The sequence below is a fragment of the Aedes aegypti genome, chromosome 3 (assembly GCF_002204515.2).
Source record: "Aedes aegypti strain LVP_AGWG chromosome 3, AaegL5.0 Primary Assembly, whole genome shotgun sequence".
Taxonomy (NCBI): Eukaryota; Metazoa; Arthropoda; class Insecta; order Diptera; family Culicidae; genus Aedes; species Aedes aegypti.
This window is the reverse complement of record NC_035109.1, coordinates 65,556,118-65,574,115: the sequence shown is the minus strand read 5'-3', so window position 1 is coordinate 65,574,115 and position 17,998 is coordinate 65,556,118. Positions and strand designations below refer to the sequence as shown.

General features: G+C 37.1%; 1 protein-coding gene across 2 annotated transcripts in view; it reads right to left on the bottom strand.

The window, feature by feature from the left end:
• LOC5578745 (titin homolog) overlaps positions 1 to 14,632 on the bottom strand; it is a 43,873-nt gene extending 29,241 nt beyond the window's left edge. The window contains exon 1 of one of the 2 annotated variants that reach the window (XM_021850290.1): positions 14,085 to 14,632. In XM_021850290.1, coding sequence (XP_021705982.1) covers positions 14,085 to 14,133 — 49 coding nt within the window. In that variant the 5' untranslated portion in view covers positions 14,134 to 14,632. The remainder of the gene's footprint in view (positions 1 to 14,084) is intronic. The other variant, XM_001657060.2, reaches the window with a different exon arrangement.
• Between the last annotated feature and the right edge of the window lie 3,366 nt (positions 14,633 to 17,998).

Below are 17,998 nucleotides of genomic sequence, written 5' to 3'. Positions count from 1 at the left end.
CTGGGACATAGAGGAGCATCTTTTCTTCATCGTAGCATTGGTTAACATGTAAATCTAAATATAAATTGACGCTGTTCGGTAATCCAATCCGCATGGTTATTAAATTAATTAACTCATTACGCGTGGTAAAGATGGACAAATTATGGGTGAAATTATACAAGAATGCTGGGTTCAAATCCCAGCCGAGCACGTGGATTTTTTTTTCATAATTTCACCCATAATTTGTCCATCTTTACCACGCGTAATGAGTTAATTAATGTAAATCTATTTGTTTTATCAGTAACAATAAGCTACACACTTGGTAATCAATGGCTTTCAGGGCGAGATCATAAATTAAGCGAGTATTGATCAGCAAAATATATGAAGCTGCTATTTGGATTCAAAATTCATAAAGAGGCTGTAATGCCTTTATTTTGCAATATGGGAATACACTAAGGTACCGTGGGGTAAGTGGATACAGAAAAATCAATAATTAACTTCATTGTTATGTACAGCTAACGTGAATAATGTAATTCAAACTTTTTTCTGTGGATAACAAATGAGGGACTATTATACTTCAAATCGTCATTTATTTTTATTTTTCTGATTGTTATGTATTTAGTATGAGAGACTTAAAAATTTGTGCCAAATGATCCACTTGTCCCACCATGGTGGGGTAAGTGGATCACCTATTAAAAAAATCTGTTCTCGAAACAAATGTGGTGTGATTATGTATAATAAAAATGATATTACTCTCGTTCTTGTTATTAGTGCTAGTAATGTTACATTATAATACCTTAAAGTTAAAAAAAAGTTCCTTTATTTAATCAACATATAATAAAAAGTATGTATATATTAGTTCATACTAAATCTAACAAAAAAAAAACATTGACTCTAGAAAAATTTGGAGAAAATTCATCCATTTATACGCATAATTTATACAAAAGTATTGTTGGATTATTTTTAACGATATTTTCCAAAAACACTCTTAGTTTAAAAATATTAGTTACTTTTACTTTGGAATAACAAGCTGAAATACTTCTATTTTATTTATGAACATATGTGTACCATCTGTCTAGGACAATTTCTATGGTCAAATAAGGTACGATACTAAGCGTTCAATTGGAAAATTAGTATATTTTGCTCTTTTACAACTCAACTTAGATAAAACACGAAAAGTTTCGTGTACATTTTGAAATTATTTTTCTTTTAATTTTTTTTATGCCAGAAAGGTTAAAAAAAACTTTTAGGTGGATTAATTCAAATTTTCTATGGTCAATTTGACTAATTCAAGCTGGGAATGGAAGAAAATTAAGGAAAACAACATTTGCGGATATTAAAGCTTAATAAAATTCTCGTAAGCAGTCTGCCAATAAATGATAATAATTCTTGATCCACTTACCCCACCCCATTAAAAAGTAGGAGTTAGTGTACCATGTCCAATATATTTGTATTTATTTATAAAAATCACATATTTTTTATTGTGATTCATTAAATTAGAACTGAAGTGCTCACCATGTGTCGAAAAAAATAATAGAATCGATTTTCGACAGAGATACAATGGATTTTTGATTGATGGAAAACTATTTTCAAATTAATTACTTTTTACAGCTAACAAGTTTGCTTGTGTTAGTGTACTTGTAGTACCAGTTTTGCAATAGTATCAGTGTGGGCGTAAGAATATAACCTAAAACGAAGCAATGGTTCGAAAACATTCAACATATTCAAGCATTTATGCATTATATTGACAAATGATCCACTTACCCCACTGATACACTTCCCCCACTGTACCTTATTTTTTTTATTTTGTGCTAATTTTTAAACGCGTAGTAAAGTGGGTATTGCAATTTTAGAGAAACTTTGCCTTCTACGGTTGAATAGAAAGCTACCGCAGCCGTCACATTACTGATTTTCACAAAGCACCATCGATCGGCTGCAATGATATCTTGAAACCACCCTAATGAATGCTGTTTTCTGTTGTTTTTCGAAATTTTGGACTTTAATAGTATACTTTGATTAAATGGTTTTGTTCAATGATAAAACGATTTTCCGGTAGAACTTGGCGGCTACCGCAAGACGGAAACTTTTCAAGAGATCCGAAATAGGGGAAAGTCCTCTATGGCCAGACAGTTTGAATTTTCCAATAACGAATAATGATATTAAGATCTTAGTACCGTCGTCGGGGGTGACAATGGGTCAAAAAGGGATATGTGCGATTTATTTTTAGAATAACTATCGCAATTTTAACTCCAATAAACTTCAAATTTGGTGTGTACGTACTTTGATGGTACATTAACAACTGTTCAAAAAACTAAAGACAAATATTTATTCACAGCGGCACCACAAGTGAATGAAAAATGACCCAATCTCACCCCATAGAGGGGGTGACATTGGGTCACTGTAATTGAAATAACTTGTTTTTGAGAATATGATTTCAAAACCATTCACAGCTGAAAAATCTTGACAAAAAACGATGCAAACAAGACAAAAAGATATCTAAGATGTTTCACAAGTATGATAAACCCACTTAAAAGAAAGATTATACTGAAAATTGAAGAGCTATGAGAAAAAATATGTAAACCAAACATTTTTCGTCAAGTTTACATAAATTTTCTTGGTTTCTACCTCAAATTGTCTTCAAAGTCTCATCCCCATTGCTATAAAGCCCATTCAGTTTCCCCAAAGGTGTACTGTAACAGTGATTATTTTAAACCTTCGCAAATAGTTAAATTTCGGTACGACATTCCACGATCAATAAATTTCAGGCAGAAGTTGACGTCATAATCCCAGTATTTCAGCGATCCAACTCATTTGTACTTCCGTGAGATATTTCTATAATATGAAAACTCTGATAAATAATCAAATTAAGAAAAAAAACCCTTTTGATAAAAATTGACGATGATGCTGCGCACGAAACACAGTTGCTGGTTTGAGAAGTTGTCAAAATGCGTTGTATTGTTATTCAATGCACGGAATACTCAAGTAGACTTGTTTGATGCTCAAGAGATGCTGTATTTAGAAAGAATAAACACATCTTAATGAAAATAGAGAACACCCGGCACAGTAAAATGTCAAAAAAGTGGACTTGGAATTTCATTTACTATCGTTCTTGCTTGACCCAATCTCACCCCCATTTTCAATGTTTTGGACATCGTACCGAAAAAAATGATTTTTTTGTGGGAAAATCAAACAGATTCCGGAATATACCTGTGATGTGTAATGAAAAGACTTTCAACATTCTACTAATAAAACAATAGAGGATAGAGTACATGCGTGATACTTTGTACAGGAGAAATTTAATGCTGTAAATTTTATCTTGTTAAAACATGCAAGTTTATTGATGTAGTACACAAAAACTATTGCGACTTTTGCACCCATTTAGACTCACCCCAAATTTCTTATTATCACATTCGAATCTCGCATACAATTTCGCAGTGCAAATGTATACAAGCAAGGTCTGTTATAAGATAGGTTGTTTCAGCTTTTTGACAGTTGGCCAGTTGACCTACCGAGTTAAACAGATCTTGCTGTGCGCGATTGTGTGATTTATGAGCAATAAATCGTACTGTGATAATCGTTGAGTCTAATCGGGGGAAAATGTCGCAGCGAAATCATGTTTGGAGGGATGTCAAAATTATCACAGAAATCTAAACAGTCGTGCAAGACCCAATACTATTTCTAAAAATGTATATTGTCATGAGTTATGTGTAATAATATGTTCCCTAACATATGAATAATTAATTTTAGTAATATCAGCGTTATTGGCTGAAATATTTCACAAAACATATTTTTCCGTTTTGACCCAATCTCACCCCCTAGACCCATTGTCACCCCCATCGACGGTATTCTATGATTATACCAAAACACGTTTATGCAGTGTATACAAACTATGATGTTTTTATGTCCAAACGTAAGCAAACAGTAGCTGTTAAAAGTTTCCCTCTGATACAATCTACCAAAATTATAATAAATTATACGAAATCTAATAAAATTTGTGTAGCCACAAATGTTTCTTATAATTTAAGCTGAATTGTCTCCGTCAGTGATGCATTTTGAACTGAACGCGAGCCAAAAATGAACGGAGCGCGTTCAAATTTTGAACGAGAACGCAGTAAACATTGAACTCTCGAGCCAGAGCCTGTCGCTGCTCTCGAACGGCCCGTTCAGATCGCAATGCATTACATCGGTAATCAAAGCATGGGTTTAGGTTTATACCTGGAAATATTTCTTAAATTGATGATAAGTTCAATTCAAATATAATAATTATAGAATTTCTAGCTTTGAGCACCTTCAAAACAACTTTGGCACGTTCATATGCCGTGAAATCTGTCAAAACCATCTGCGTTCAATTTTCTGCTCTCTAGCGTTCAAATATTTGAACTGAACAATGAGCAAGCCTACTTGATCACTCCGTTCTAAAAATTGAACTGGAACGCGAACTGAACGCGTTCAAATGCATCACTGGTCTCCGTACGTTGACTTCAGTAAGTTTTGCATCAATCACAATGCAAAATTTATTAGAAAATGTAGGATTTCAAAGAAAAGCAACCTTTTTTGTAAACCATTACAAGTCCTCTATGGCCGGACACCTCTTGTTCTCTATGACCGGACAGTGAAAATGTTAACCTTATAACGGGGATCTAAATTATAGTTTGCTTTTTCATAAATGTAGGATACAAAAAACAAACATCAACGAAAATAAAGAAAAACAACAAAACTTTCGGTCCTTAGAGGCCTTATAAAGTGCTGTAAACATGATACTTTTAAGGCAAATGAGCGCACGAGAAGCAGCCACAAGATATGATGAACAGTCATCTCTCCCTAACTAGATAATGAAGGGACCATTGAGTTAGGGAGATATCGTGTTACAGAATACTAAAACAGTCCAAAAATATGCGATTCAAGGGACCATCGAGGTGGCAATGAACACCCAATTTTATTATGGTTCTCTGACTAGATATTGAGATACGGAGGTCGAGTAAGGGAGAGTTGACTGTACCTAAAAGCACACTTCAACCTTCGAGATGACAAATAAATTGTGAAGAACAATAAACGCGTTGAATTCTCGAAGACATTTTCATCTGAATACGAGCAACGGCTTATGCAACATAGACGGCGACATATGGCGAATCGATCTATGGCGCTGATCAAGAAGGAGTTTATGGAACTGACCTATGATCTTGCTAATATGCTTCATACGCTGCACACCATGCAAAGATTGAACCCACAAGGCATGTGCTGACATACGAAGCACCCCTTGGCCTTTCTGTGGGTTTGGTGTAAACTTTGATGGTGAAAATCATAGTGTCCGAGCATAGAGGACATAGTGTCCGGCCATAGAGGACACATTTCAGTGCACACCATTTTTGGTACATAATCTAATCCATCACTAAAATGAATTGTAAAGGTTTATTATTGTTCTCATGTGAGTTTTTACTTAAAATAATGTGATTTTTTTATTCTGTACAAAAATTAACGGTAAAACAAATGTAGATTTTGAAATATTACCAAAGAATAAAAAGTGTCCGAACATAGGGGACTTCCCCCTAATTCAATTGAACTAATATTACCCTACGATTTCTAGAAGACACACTCGCGTAGCACATACAGTGCTGTTCTGAATAATAGCAGCGCATGTCGATTTTAACCTTCGGGCTGTCGCGCTGTTGTACTTTGTACAACAGTTGTGATTTATATGCTTTCATTTTGCAACAAAGATATCTATCGACACCAAACCAAACTGTATTCCTCAAGAATCTTCTTAAGAACAATACTCGACAGTTTTTATTTACAGTATGGCCCTTTATTAGACGGTAAAATCAACAAATGTACATGGAAGTCGCATAATAATGAACGCACTATGTACGGTTCGAGGAAACCACAGTTTGAAATCGTCATATCTTAAAATCCAGATAATATAGAAACTTGGGATCTTTATTAAAGTTGTTATGGAGGTAAAGCACTATATGATGGTACCTCATTTAATTCGGAATTTTACCGCTAGGTGGCACTAGTGGGCATGAAAGTTTAATTTTTGTTTTGCAGATATTTCAGCATCTTGACAATTTAGAAGGATGTGGTCTTCGGCAAAGTTGTTTACTAATTTAAGGACTATCATTTTCCGAGCTAGTTGATTCGAAATTTTGCCACTAGACGGCGCTACTGAGCATGAAACTTTTGTTTGCAGATATCTCAGGAGCTTGACCACTTAGAAAGATAGTGTCTTCGGCAAAGTAGTTCAGTAGCTCAATGGCTATCATTATTTGAGCCAAGAAATAGGTTATTTTGCGACCAGGCGGCGCTAGTGAGAATGCAATTTTTGTTTTGCGGATACTGCAGGATCTCGACTTTTTAGACAGGCACCTTCGGCAAAGTTGTTCAGAAGCTCATGGACTATCATTATTTTGCAAAATCTCGAACTTTAACGATTAAACAAAGAAAGAATTTGAGCTACTGAACAAATCTGCCGAAGACACCATCTTTCTAAGTGATCAGGTTCCTGAGATATTTACGAAACAAATGTTTTATGCTCACTAGCGCCGCCTAGTGGCAAAATTTTGAATCAACTAGCTCAAACAATGATAGTCCTTGAGTTACCGAACAACTTTGCCGAAGACGTCATCTTTCTAAGTGGTCAGGATCATGAGATCTGAGAAACAAAAGTTTCATGCTCACTAGCGCCGCCTAGTGGCAAAAACCCGAAATTCTTGGCTATAATAATAATAGCCCTTAAACTACTGAACAATTTTGCCGAAGACGTCATCTTTCTAAGTGGTCAGACTCCTGGGATAATCGCAAAACCAAGGGTGTTGTACAAAGTACAACGCGCGACTACTCGCGTTACAAAAATTCGCGCGACGACCGAAAGGTTAATACAAAATGCTCAACTTTGACATGCTGTAGTTTTGTTCCTTTTCAAGCAATCGAGCTGAAATTTTCTCCACAGAACTACAAGTATGATCAATTTTGTAACTACAAAATTTCAGTTTTTTCTGAGTCCCTGCCGAAAAGTGAGACACTAGGTGAAATTGTTCGAAAAAATAGTAGTTTTTCATTTTAAAATTTTTCTTCTACAAATATTTTAAACATTTTCGGTTTAGGTGTAGGTTTGATAAGTAGAAGGAGATTGTTCCAATGGTAAGTGATATACAATTTAAAACTATAATGTCAAGCCGAAAATCAAATTTTTAAAACTGCTATTTTTTCGAACAATTTAACCTAGTACAGGTATGTTCCGTTTTTATCACGTTCCGATTTTGTCACGCTCCGATTTTGTCACGTTCCGATTTCGTCAACAAATTATTCCGTTTTTATCAACACAAAAAAATTGATTATTTTAAATTCTCAAAATGTTTCGAATATGAACTAAATACTTATTTTGAAGCAATTGAAATGCTTTTTAATAGCCGCAGAGTTGAATTTTCGTCATTTTGTTAATATTGAGCATTTACGATACATGGTAGATGTCAAGTCATATACGATTTAATAAGGTTTGACTTCTCCTTATGCAATTATTCAATTTGAGTTTTCAAACCTAGCATGTTCTGTTGGATAAGATTGGCCCATCTTTCAACAATCGAGAGTTGCTCTGGCCACGTCCTAGCAACAACGTACTTAAAAGAGTTGCTTAGACCTCTCCTTTTTCTTATATAATATGGCTTAAAAGAATTTTCTATGTATATTTGATAGACATATATACTCCCCCTATGATATGATTTTTTGTATGAAAATAAAAAATAATTTGTATGGCACTTAAGATACCTCAAATCCCCCGCCTCCCCCCATTACCGCTTACATGATTAATGGACGATCCCATACATGTTCAGCTCTTTTTGATAAGGGATGCACTTGTGAATAAACTCAATGTTGTGTACAACGGCAAGAGGTATGATCAAGTTTATTTTATTCTTAATAAGACTGTCCACCTTGTCATAGTTTGGACATTAACTTCTATCTCTCAAACTCGATAGCATTGCACAAATTATAGCAAACAGCAATTGATTAGATCCTGTTCCAAGGGGTAGGGGAAGAGGTCCAGCAAAACTAAGCAATTTGTAGAATACTTGTTTTTGATTAATTATGATTCGTGGTTTATGGTCAATGTGCCGAGTGGAAGTTTGACAACTACCAAAAAACTAAACATTACATATGCTTTGCATTTGTCCATTTAATCCAATTGCACAGTATATGAAATGTTTAGTTTTTCAGTAGTTGTCTATCTGTAGAAGATTTTGTTGCCAGTACGGGCTGATAGACTAACATGATTATTTCACTCTTGCATTGGTCAAATTTTCTGACGCGTTTGAGTGAAGGAAATGATTTGGAAAATTATCTATAATACCTGAGTTGGTTTTCCAGTGACAGCTGGTGACAGGTTCCCTTAACTTTTGGGAGCTCGCAATCTAAGCCAGCTGTCTCCTCTCTCTCAGTTATTTAATATTATTTGTACAACTTAAGTTAGTTTATTGCCAGTCTATTTGTGATCTTACGTACAGTTCTAAACGCAATGATAGCGGAACGGCAACGGAAAGCGGAACCGGTTCACCACCACGAATCACACCATCTCAACTGAGCTGTCAACGAACGAAAGTGAACCAAGTCTGGGTCGACAAGCATGCTACAGTTCATGCTGGCTAACTGGTTCCGCTTTCCGTTGCCGCTCCACTATCATTGCGTTTGGGCCTTAGAGCGAAAAGGCGATGGTGGTGCTGTTCTAGATTGGCGATTAGTGCATCCTTGTCGAAGTTGGTAGTAATAACTTTAAAAGAAAGATCCCCACAATCATTTGTTAAATTTGGCAATTCAAACCGTACACAGAAAAAATATCCATGTAAATTTCAGCGTAAAATAATGCATACAAAGGGAATGCCAGATTTGTCGCAAATTTACATGACACATCGTGTAAAATTACACCAACATCATGTAAATTTATGCCAATTGTCGGTTAGAGTTCATGCTAGATTACACGATGTCTAGCGGAAACTTACATGATGTTATTGTAATTTTACACGATGTGGCGTGTAAATTTGCAACATTTCTGGCATTTCCTTCATGTGCATGATTTTACGCTGAAATTTACATGGATTTTTCTTTCTGTGTAAGTATTCATTTCAATTGCCAAACTTTCGCAACATAACTCCACATTTAATCATCAATCGGTTTTGACCAAAAATGCAAAAAAAAATGTACCGTTAAATGGGGTGAAGTTGATCACTTTTGAGAGATTATGTTCTATAATTCCAAGAAGGATGAATGTATTATCATCCAAATATTTTTTAAACCTGTACTAAATGGATGTGTATCGAATTATACAAACGGAATTTTGAAAAATCTTATCGTAATAACAGAAACATTTTTCAGAATTGGAGTTCCTGATTCCGGGGTGATGTTGATCAGTTACTGCGATAGGTTTCATAAATTAAAGAGATATGTTATTCACTAAATTTGAGTTCACGAAATCCGAATCAAAACTCGAAAAATCAATTTTTTTTTTTTTGATAAATCGATCAAATTTGGAATTAAATGTTGTTAATTGCAGAATACATCACATTAAACGCCTAAAGATATGCAATTTTCTTCGAAATTAGTAACTCGCTCACTAAAAGAACATGGTTATTCTCTGAAAATTGATTTTAATCCTCAATGCTAATTAAAAACTGGGTTCACTGAACATATCTGGAATGTATGAAACAGTTTTTTTTTAATGGTGTCTTTATACAGTTCATAAAACATTTCCTAAAAATTCTGTTTTCCATGAATGTCAAACCGAATTTAAGAACATCAAGCGCAGCTCTCAGGTAGAGCGACATCACATAAATTGTGATATTTGAAATCGGATCATAGCACTCTTGACAGTTTATACATGAGGGTACGGGAATGATCAACTTCTCCTCACTGATCAACTACACCCCGAATTACGGTACCTTGGCAAAAAAAGCTCTCAGTCGATAGTTGCGGCAGTGTATATAAGAACACTAAGATGAGAAGAAGGCTTTTTCTCAGTTGGGATGTAATGCCATAAAGAAGAAGAAAAAGGATGAGGATGAACAGTAGAAAAAAGTTGTTTCTTGTTTAATCTTTTTTTTTAAATGATCAGCTTGCCTCACTTCTTTGTAGTTATTTTTACAAATATGGCGTACCTTGTGATGCATAGGACATTTATGTGATTATCGTTTCAATATTCTATATTACTTTTATTGAAATTCTAACTAAGAACTATTAATGATTTATATCAAAATCATATTGATTGATAGGAATCTGCAATCAACTTTCATTACGAGCCTATAATAATAAACAATCTAAATGGTCGTCACAGCTCTTAAACGTCAATACTGTGCATTAATATGATGAAAATGTGTATTATCCTGACAAAACTGCAATTTTCATTTCAAATTTGTAAAATATTTTGTCTAAGAAAATTATTCCGTTTTTGTCACGGTTCCGTTTTTGTCAACTGAAAATCGCCGATCGTGTTGATAAAAACGGAACATACCTGTATCTCACTTTCCGGCAGGGGCTTAGAAAATTTTGAAATTTTGTGTTTACAAAATTGGGCATATTTGTAGTTCTGTGGAGATAATTTCAACTCGATTGCATGAAAGGGAACAAAACTACAACATGTCAAAGTTGAGCATTTTGTATGAAAATCGACATGCGCTGCTATCATTCAGAACAGCACTGTACATTATATTCATGGATGACGGAGGATTCAATAAATCACATATTTAATCGACCGCACGAATCTTCTCTTGCAGAAGAGATTCCCGTGTACAGTCACCCCACAGTTATGGATAGCACACAGATATGGATCAAAGTTGGCTTAAACGAAGAATATCTCATCAAATAGAGTTGCAATAACGCAGAACACATTTTATCTACGTAAACCATAAATCTGTACAGCATTGCAATCAATCATTAACATCTTCTAGCATATTTTTTTCGTCCGTATGAAATAAAATGTTATCCGTATTCATAGAATCGTTGATTCATAACTGTGGGGCATTGAAACCCGTACCACAGTTATGAATCAACGATAAGACGATTCCGAAAGAAACGCCGAAATGTATACTTTCACTAACACACCATTCGTTTACTTCACAGATAAATTGCTTTTATAGTGTTCTAATCCATAATATGAGTTGATTTGATCCATAATAAGGACCCTCCTGTTCCACTGATCCACATCTGTGGGATGGACAACGTTTGAAATTTCTTTCGAAATCGACACTTTTTCGTAAATAACCGCGATTTTTTATGTGTATTCTGGAAAACAATTATATTCGGCATTGCCAGGCGGGTAATTTTGGTTTGTACAAGGTCACTATGATTTGTAATCATATGTTATTCTAAACTAGTGGTCCCGGCAAACTTCGTCTTGCCACCAAGTAGGCTATTGAAAAACGCTTATGATCGTCCCATATAAAATGACAGTTTCGTTCGCGCTTGTTTTTCAACTTTCCCGGAGAATATCCTGGGATTTTTATACACACAAACACGTCGGAACCCTTAACGAACAGAACTGAGAAAGAATCATTCAGATCCGTTGACCCGTTCGTAAGCCATTTCGTGACATACAAACACCATTCCATTTTTATTTATATAGATAGATAGATAATTACCCTTAGCTGATCCATAACTGTGGGGTGACTGTACCATACTTTACCCATACCATTGAAACACTCTTCTACACTTCAATTTTCTTAGTTTATGATCAATTTTGAATAATTTTCAAAAGGCAACATTTGAAGATGATGAAAAATTAAGCCACAACTAGAAAGCCTTAACACGAGTAAACAAAGCTGTCAACTCATTGGCCTCATCAGCGTCGGCTGGCGTCTATGGGGTCTATGGGCATAAATCAAAAGGGCTTAATAGCTTTTGGTGATTTCCTTTAACTCATTTTTTTGGTAGGATTTTTGGCTAAATAATAGTAATGAATATTCATTGCTATAAATCAGTTGCTGAACAAACTTTCTGGTTGATAAAATATTATACAGTACTTAAATTCATAATATAAATTTTATTTAATGTTTGACACAACAAGATTGCGTTTTTGTCTTTGTTTACTTTTTGGAGACGAGGCCTTTTCAATTGTTAAGGTATGCTGCTCCGCTCAAGAAAAGTAAACATTTCTGCGGAAATAAATGGTCAGGAAATTTTCTACAGTGAGCCACATTTGAATTAACATTTCTTTTCAACTGCGTACTGCGATCAAAGAAAAATTCTTTTCTTGAGCATTTCTTGCAAGAAATTTTACACGCATCGAGATAGGCGATTACTTTTCTGTTGAACTGCATACTTCCCATTAGTCTTGAAATATGAAATGTACCTTATGACCCTTATTAACAGAGAGAATGATCGTTAATAAGAAATCGATCATATTACGTACTAGTAATCCTTTATAAGACAGATTCGCGGAAGCTGACATTTCTGTCAAAGTGTGAGCCAATCGAGCAGCGAGAGCTGTCAAAGTGTGAGCCAAACGAGCATGCGTTATGTTTGTTTTGAACTTTTCTTGAGGAGTAATGTAATCCGCTTGAAATTATTTCGATAAAAGTAATTCTGCATGAAGCAAAAAAATGAAATATTTTTCTTTTTAAATTTTTGTCAATGCGATTTTTAGTTGTTGATTTTTTCGGCTGTTTATTAGTTTAGATATGTAGCTCAAAGATCTATGGAGCTCTGCACAAAAATCATCCTGTCTCTCTCTCACTCTGCTATGAAATTAGTAAACAACAAGGCTAGTAAACGTCAAAAACCCATGCAAAATCCAAACAGTGCAGAGCCCCATAACAAAACAAAATACACTTTTTAGCAATGAGGAAGTCATGTCCGTGTTACAATATTATTCTCGACGCCGAGCAAAATCAGCACTGCTGGTCTGTTGCCAAATCATTCCGCTTATATCTCTATAAAGGATCACTATTACGCACGCCCTTATTGTAGCACACACTTGATTTTAGAAATTTAATCAGTTCTCGCGGAACATTACTAAAGGACCTATCTAACATTGTGAGGCTCTCTTTGTTTACTTTCTATTTCATTAATAACTGTGTCACATTAACCTCTTCTGTTGCGTTTTTTGTGTGAAACGCTAGTCAAGGAAATTGACTTTCGATCCATAGTGAAAAACTTCCCAAAATCTTTAGTATTCCACTGTTATAATCGAAAGAGAACGAGAGAGGAGAGAATCTCTCATATGTACATAGGTCCTTTAGTAATGTTCCGCGAGAGTTGATCTCTAGCGTAATCATACTGCTTATCCTTATCCTTGACCTTGTAAAAAGTTCAAAACTAATAGGTTATCGTCACAAATAAACATACATACATACATACTCTGCTTCACTGCCCATAACTGCATATTTGTAACATTCGACAAAAGTAGGCATTGAGTAAATGGAATACAAAGTGTGCATTTTTCGGCAGTATGGGAGGAAACTAAAATTTCTAAAAATTACCAGGAATTCAAAAGTGCTTATTTCAGGCTGATGTTTTGTACAACTCATATCGTATACTAGGTGAATTGTCAGAAAATAATTCTGATAGAAATTTCATTGCTATCACATTACGAGGCCCATTTATAATCTCAATGTGACTGTTATGCGGTTATAATTACCAGTGTGACAAAACAACTTGGTATTTTTTTCGAATTTTCTAGAACAATCTCACAGATTTCAGTAAGTTGATCGAAAGTATTTATCATTTGATGACTCTCCATGGTATTAACTTCAATTTGTCAAAAATGTCGAATGTGACTGTTTTCCAGTTATGGGCAGTTCAGTTATCCTTAGTTTAAACTATCAATGATCGATTATTCCACACAGTTGAGAAAACTTGGCATCCCTACCGGTAGAAGAAATGAGCGCAGAAAAAGCAAATCAACACACAGAGTTTTGTCGGTGTTGAGATTTTTTGCAGAAGCTGCTGAAGAACAAGAAGAAACCGAAACGAATACGAAAAAGGTGTCCGCTGAAAAGGCAGGTATTACCTGTTGACCCCACTTCACCCACAAATGCGGCCTCTTGGCCAGGCATCGACTTAGCCGTCAGTTCCAGACCCTTCCTGCAGTGAATTTCCCCCAAGAAGTGGTTCCCCCCGGTACTTACCATTGTTAGAGGCGACAGCGACCTCCGCCAGTTTTGATTCCGCTTCCATTTTTTCTCCACCTATAACACTCTATACAACACTTTTTGCCTTCTTCTCTCCGTGCAAAAGCCGCCGCCGCGTGGCTATCTCACTCACTCCCGGGATGGCGTTCCGTCCCTTTTCCACTCCTGCTTTCGATGCCCGTTGGCCAACACAAGAGTGCGTTGATTCTGCCTTTCCGAACACTTCCTCCACCACACCCTCTACGAAACTTCCCAACCAAGAGAAAGATGTCCAGGCAGAGAAGCAGCTCCTCTTCTTCGTCGTCTTTCAAAGTGCTGAACGCGATAACTTTTCCACTGCACTTTTCACCGGTGAATTCCACTTTTGTCGGGCACTTTTCACCGTTACCACACGCGCAACGTTCGATTCTACGGATTTTAACCGGTTTTAGTGGAAAATTATGCGAAAAACACGACCAATTTTTGTTTCGCCGAGCCCGATCGAGTCGCTGTACTTTTTCAATGCACGCGAGCCAGCGTTGCCAAGAACTATGAACAATCCGGCAGGTGACAGTTCAAAATGACGGAAAGCGTTACCGCTTGTCGGAGGTAGATGGAATCTTGTTTTTCGTTTTGTCGGTATGAAAATACTTCAAAATGAAATAATATTTCAGTATATGTTAACATAAATCATGAAATACAATAAGGAAATGTGAAATAAGTCACCTAATCAAAATATGTCTACAAATTTGTCCAAAACATCCTCGTTAGGTAAACGAATGTTATTCCACATAGGTACGAGATTCGCTACTAATAAATCTGACATCACTTTTTCCAAGCCGCCATCCAAGATGGACGTCTGATTTGCGAATCTTGATCGATGCCGCTAGTGGAAGGAATTTTCTTGACGAAAGGCATCTTGAACGAGGGTACCGTTACAAGTTGGTGTGAAGATGACTGTGAAGCGATTTTTGCAATTTGATAACGCTACACCGAAACGCACATCTATCTGATTTGAATTTTCTGCCGCCTGGACCCGAAAATAAATTTGACAATGAATTATTTATTTAAGGCCCATGTGAAAATGGTGTAAAAATCAAAACTGAAAAAGCAGTTTTCTCATCTTAAATAGACAAATCGAAGAAAATAAAAACATTATATTCATCAATTTGGGTTTATTCATAAATTTCATAACGCCAAAAATGGCCATTTTCGACACCCACCCACCCCCTCGTAACGCTTTTTGTATGACGTGGCGCAGGTGGTGGCAACCGGGCGGATTAAGGAGTTGCTCCCGCCGCAGGTAGACTACGATCTCTATATGGAAACGATCTCCCAAGCAACTCCAAATGATTTCGCCACTTTTACAAGGAACTGCATCATTACATTCCAAATCCGAAAGCCTTTCTCGTTCCCGAGCATGCCACCGGAACAGCAGGACTGCATCTTCAATATGATTGGGCATTTCTGCGTCCAGACGAGGTCCAATTCTGACGCGACATGGGAAGGAATCCAAATGAGAATAAGGAAGCAATGTTCGGAATTGGGGCGCATGCGGTAGGGTGTTTTATGTAATTTGGACAGAGCGTTACGCGTATATAATTTGGCCACTTCCATTTGATTTTGCCGTAAATGTCCAAATTATATACGCGTAACGGTCTGTCCAAATTACTTTGATCACCCTACCTTCCGCAACGCCGTTTTATCAGAACGGCAGTTGGCGGCGTGCTGAATCCTGTGGACAACCCGGCTCTGCAAGAGTCCTTCGAAGAACGCCCGGCACCGGAAGAACGCTTTGCTCAGGTGAGAGCGCTTAGCTCAGGTGAGAGAGCTGAAGACGGAGTAGGGTGATCAAAGTAATTTGGACAGACCGTTACGCGTATATAATTTGGTCATTTACGGCAAAATCAAATGGAAGTGGCTAAATTATATACGCGTAACGCTCTGTCCAAATTACATAAAACACCCTAGGCTTAGTCAGAGCCTTACTCTACATTGCGGTTTGTGCCAGGCCGGATATAGCAGTGAGCGCTTCGATTCTGGGCAGGAGTGTCAGTGCACCACGGGAAGAGGACTGGGTGGCGGCCAAACGAGTGGTCCGCTACTTGAAGGCGACGAAAGACTGGCGTCTGCAGTACGGAGAACCGGCTGGAAAACTAATTGGTTATTCCGACGCAGATTGGGCTGGTGATGCCAAAACGAGGAAATCGACAACCGGCAACATCTTCTTGTTCGCTGGTGCGGCAATATCTTGGGCAAGTCGTTTCCTCCTTCTTTCTCCTTCTTTGTCGGGTGTTGAATCACTGCGTTCAAGTTAATTGAACTATTGTGATATCCCCTTTTACTGTATGTATACTACGTACATCATCCAGTGACATGTATGTCACTAAATGATCTATGTACTTCTGAGCTCATGAACACCTTATTATTGAGAAATAATGGTCCTAAGCTGCAGTGTGAGGATTCCCCCAGTCTGGTGCAATTAGCTTAATAAAGTCCATAACATTGCTGGGGGTTGCGATCCTTATATCGGCAGGCTCTAAGAAGGGCTTACCAAATATCCTGGACCTACGATGGATTTGTGCACTGCAATAGCAGATGAGGTGTTCTGATGTTTCTCGCTCATCGTCACAGAAGCGACAGTTGGAGTTTTGAACAACACCGATCTTTTGTAAATGGTATCTGCTGGGGCAGTGTCCTGTTACTAGACCAGTGTATAAACTGAGATCCCTTTTGCTGAGACCTAATAGTTGTTGGGTTTTCTTTGGGTTTATATTTACAAGCCTTTTTGACTGACTCGTATTAGGAGATGCATCCCAGTTTGATGAGGTCTGGCTAACCAGCCAGTTGTTCAGTTCCATTTTTAAGAAACTGTCTGATATTCCGAAGAATGGCTCGGGGCCAGTGAACCTATTAGCAGATCCGTTTCTGGCATGCTCATCAGCAATTTCGTTTCCCTCTAGACCCGCATGCCCTGGGATCCAATATAAGTTAACTCGATTGCAGAGAGCTAGTTTTTTCAAAGCTAGAATGCATTCCCACACTAGTTTTGAGTTACACGTGTAAGTGTTAAGCGCCTGAAGAGCCGCTTGGCTGTCGGAGAGAATACATATACTTGCGTGTCTGTATTTCCTCTTCAGGCATAGTAACGCACATTCTAAGATAGCATATATTTCTGCCTGAAATACTGTAGACCACTGTCCTAAGTGAATTGAGGTTTTTGTTCGGGGTCCGTAGACTCCAGAACCTGCCAGATTATTCATTTTGGAACCATCTGTGTAGAATTTAATAGACCCTGGAGGGATGTTGGGTCCACCTTCTTCCCATTCTTGACGAGAAGACATGATCACCTTATAGGATATGTCATAGTTGACTACCATTTCCATCCTGTCACTACACTTTTCTACAATTGGATTTATAGAAAATTCATTTAATATACTGAGGTGACCCGTAAGATCACCTGATAGTAGGGTTTTTGTTCGTTTCAGCCTCAACGCACTTTTCTCAGCGTCCAGCTTTATGAATTGATCCAGCCGGGGCAGATTAAGCATCGCGTCTAAGGCAGAGGTGGGTGTACTGCGTGCTGCACCAGTAATTGCTATACAGGCAATACGTTGGATTTTATTTAACTTTGCCCTTGCCGTAGCCTCTTTTGTTTTAGGCCACCAGATAAGAGAAGCATAAGTTATTCTAGGACGAATAATGGTTTTATAGATCCACATAATCATACTTGGTTTCAGGCCCCATTTCTTACCAAGTGCTCTGGAGCATACCCAGAGTGAATTGAGGCCTTTTTGCACCACTGTTTGAAGATGTGAATTCCAATTTAGCTTGGAGTCAAGTATGACACCAAGATATTTGGCTTCCTTTGAGCAAGTCAGTTGTGTTTCGTTTAGGAGAAGGGTTCTCAATTGTACCTTCCTACGTTTTGT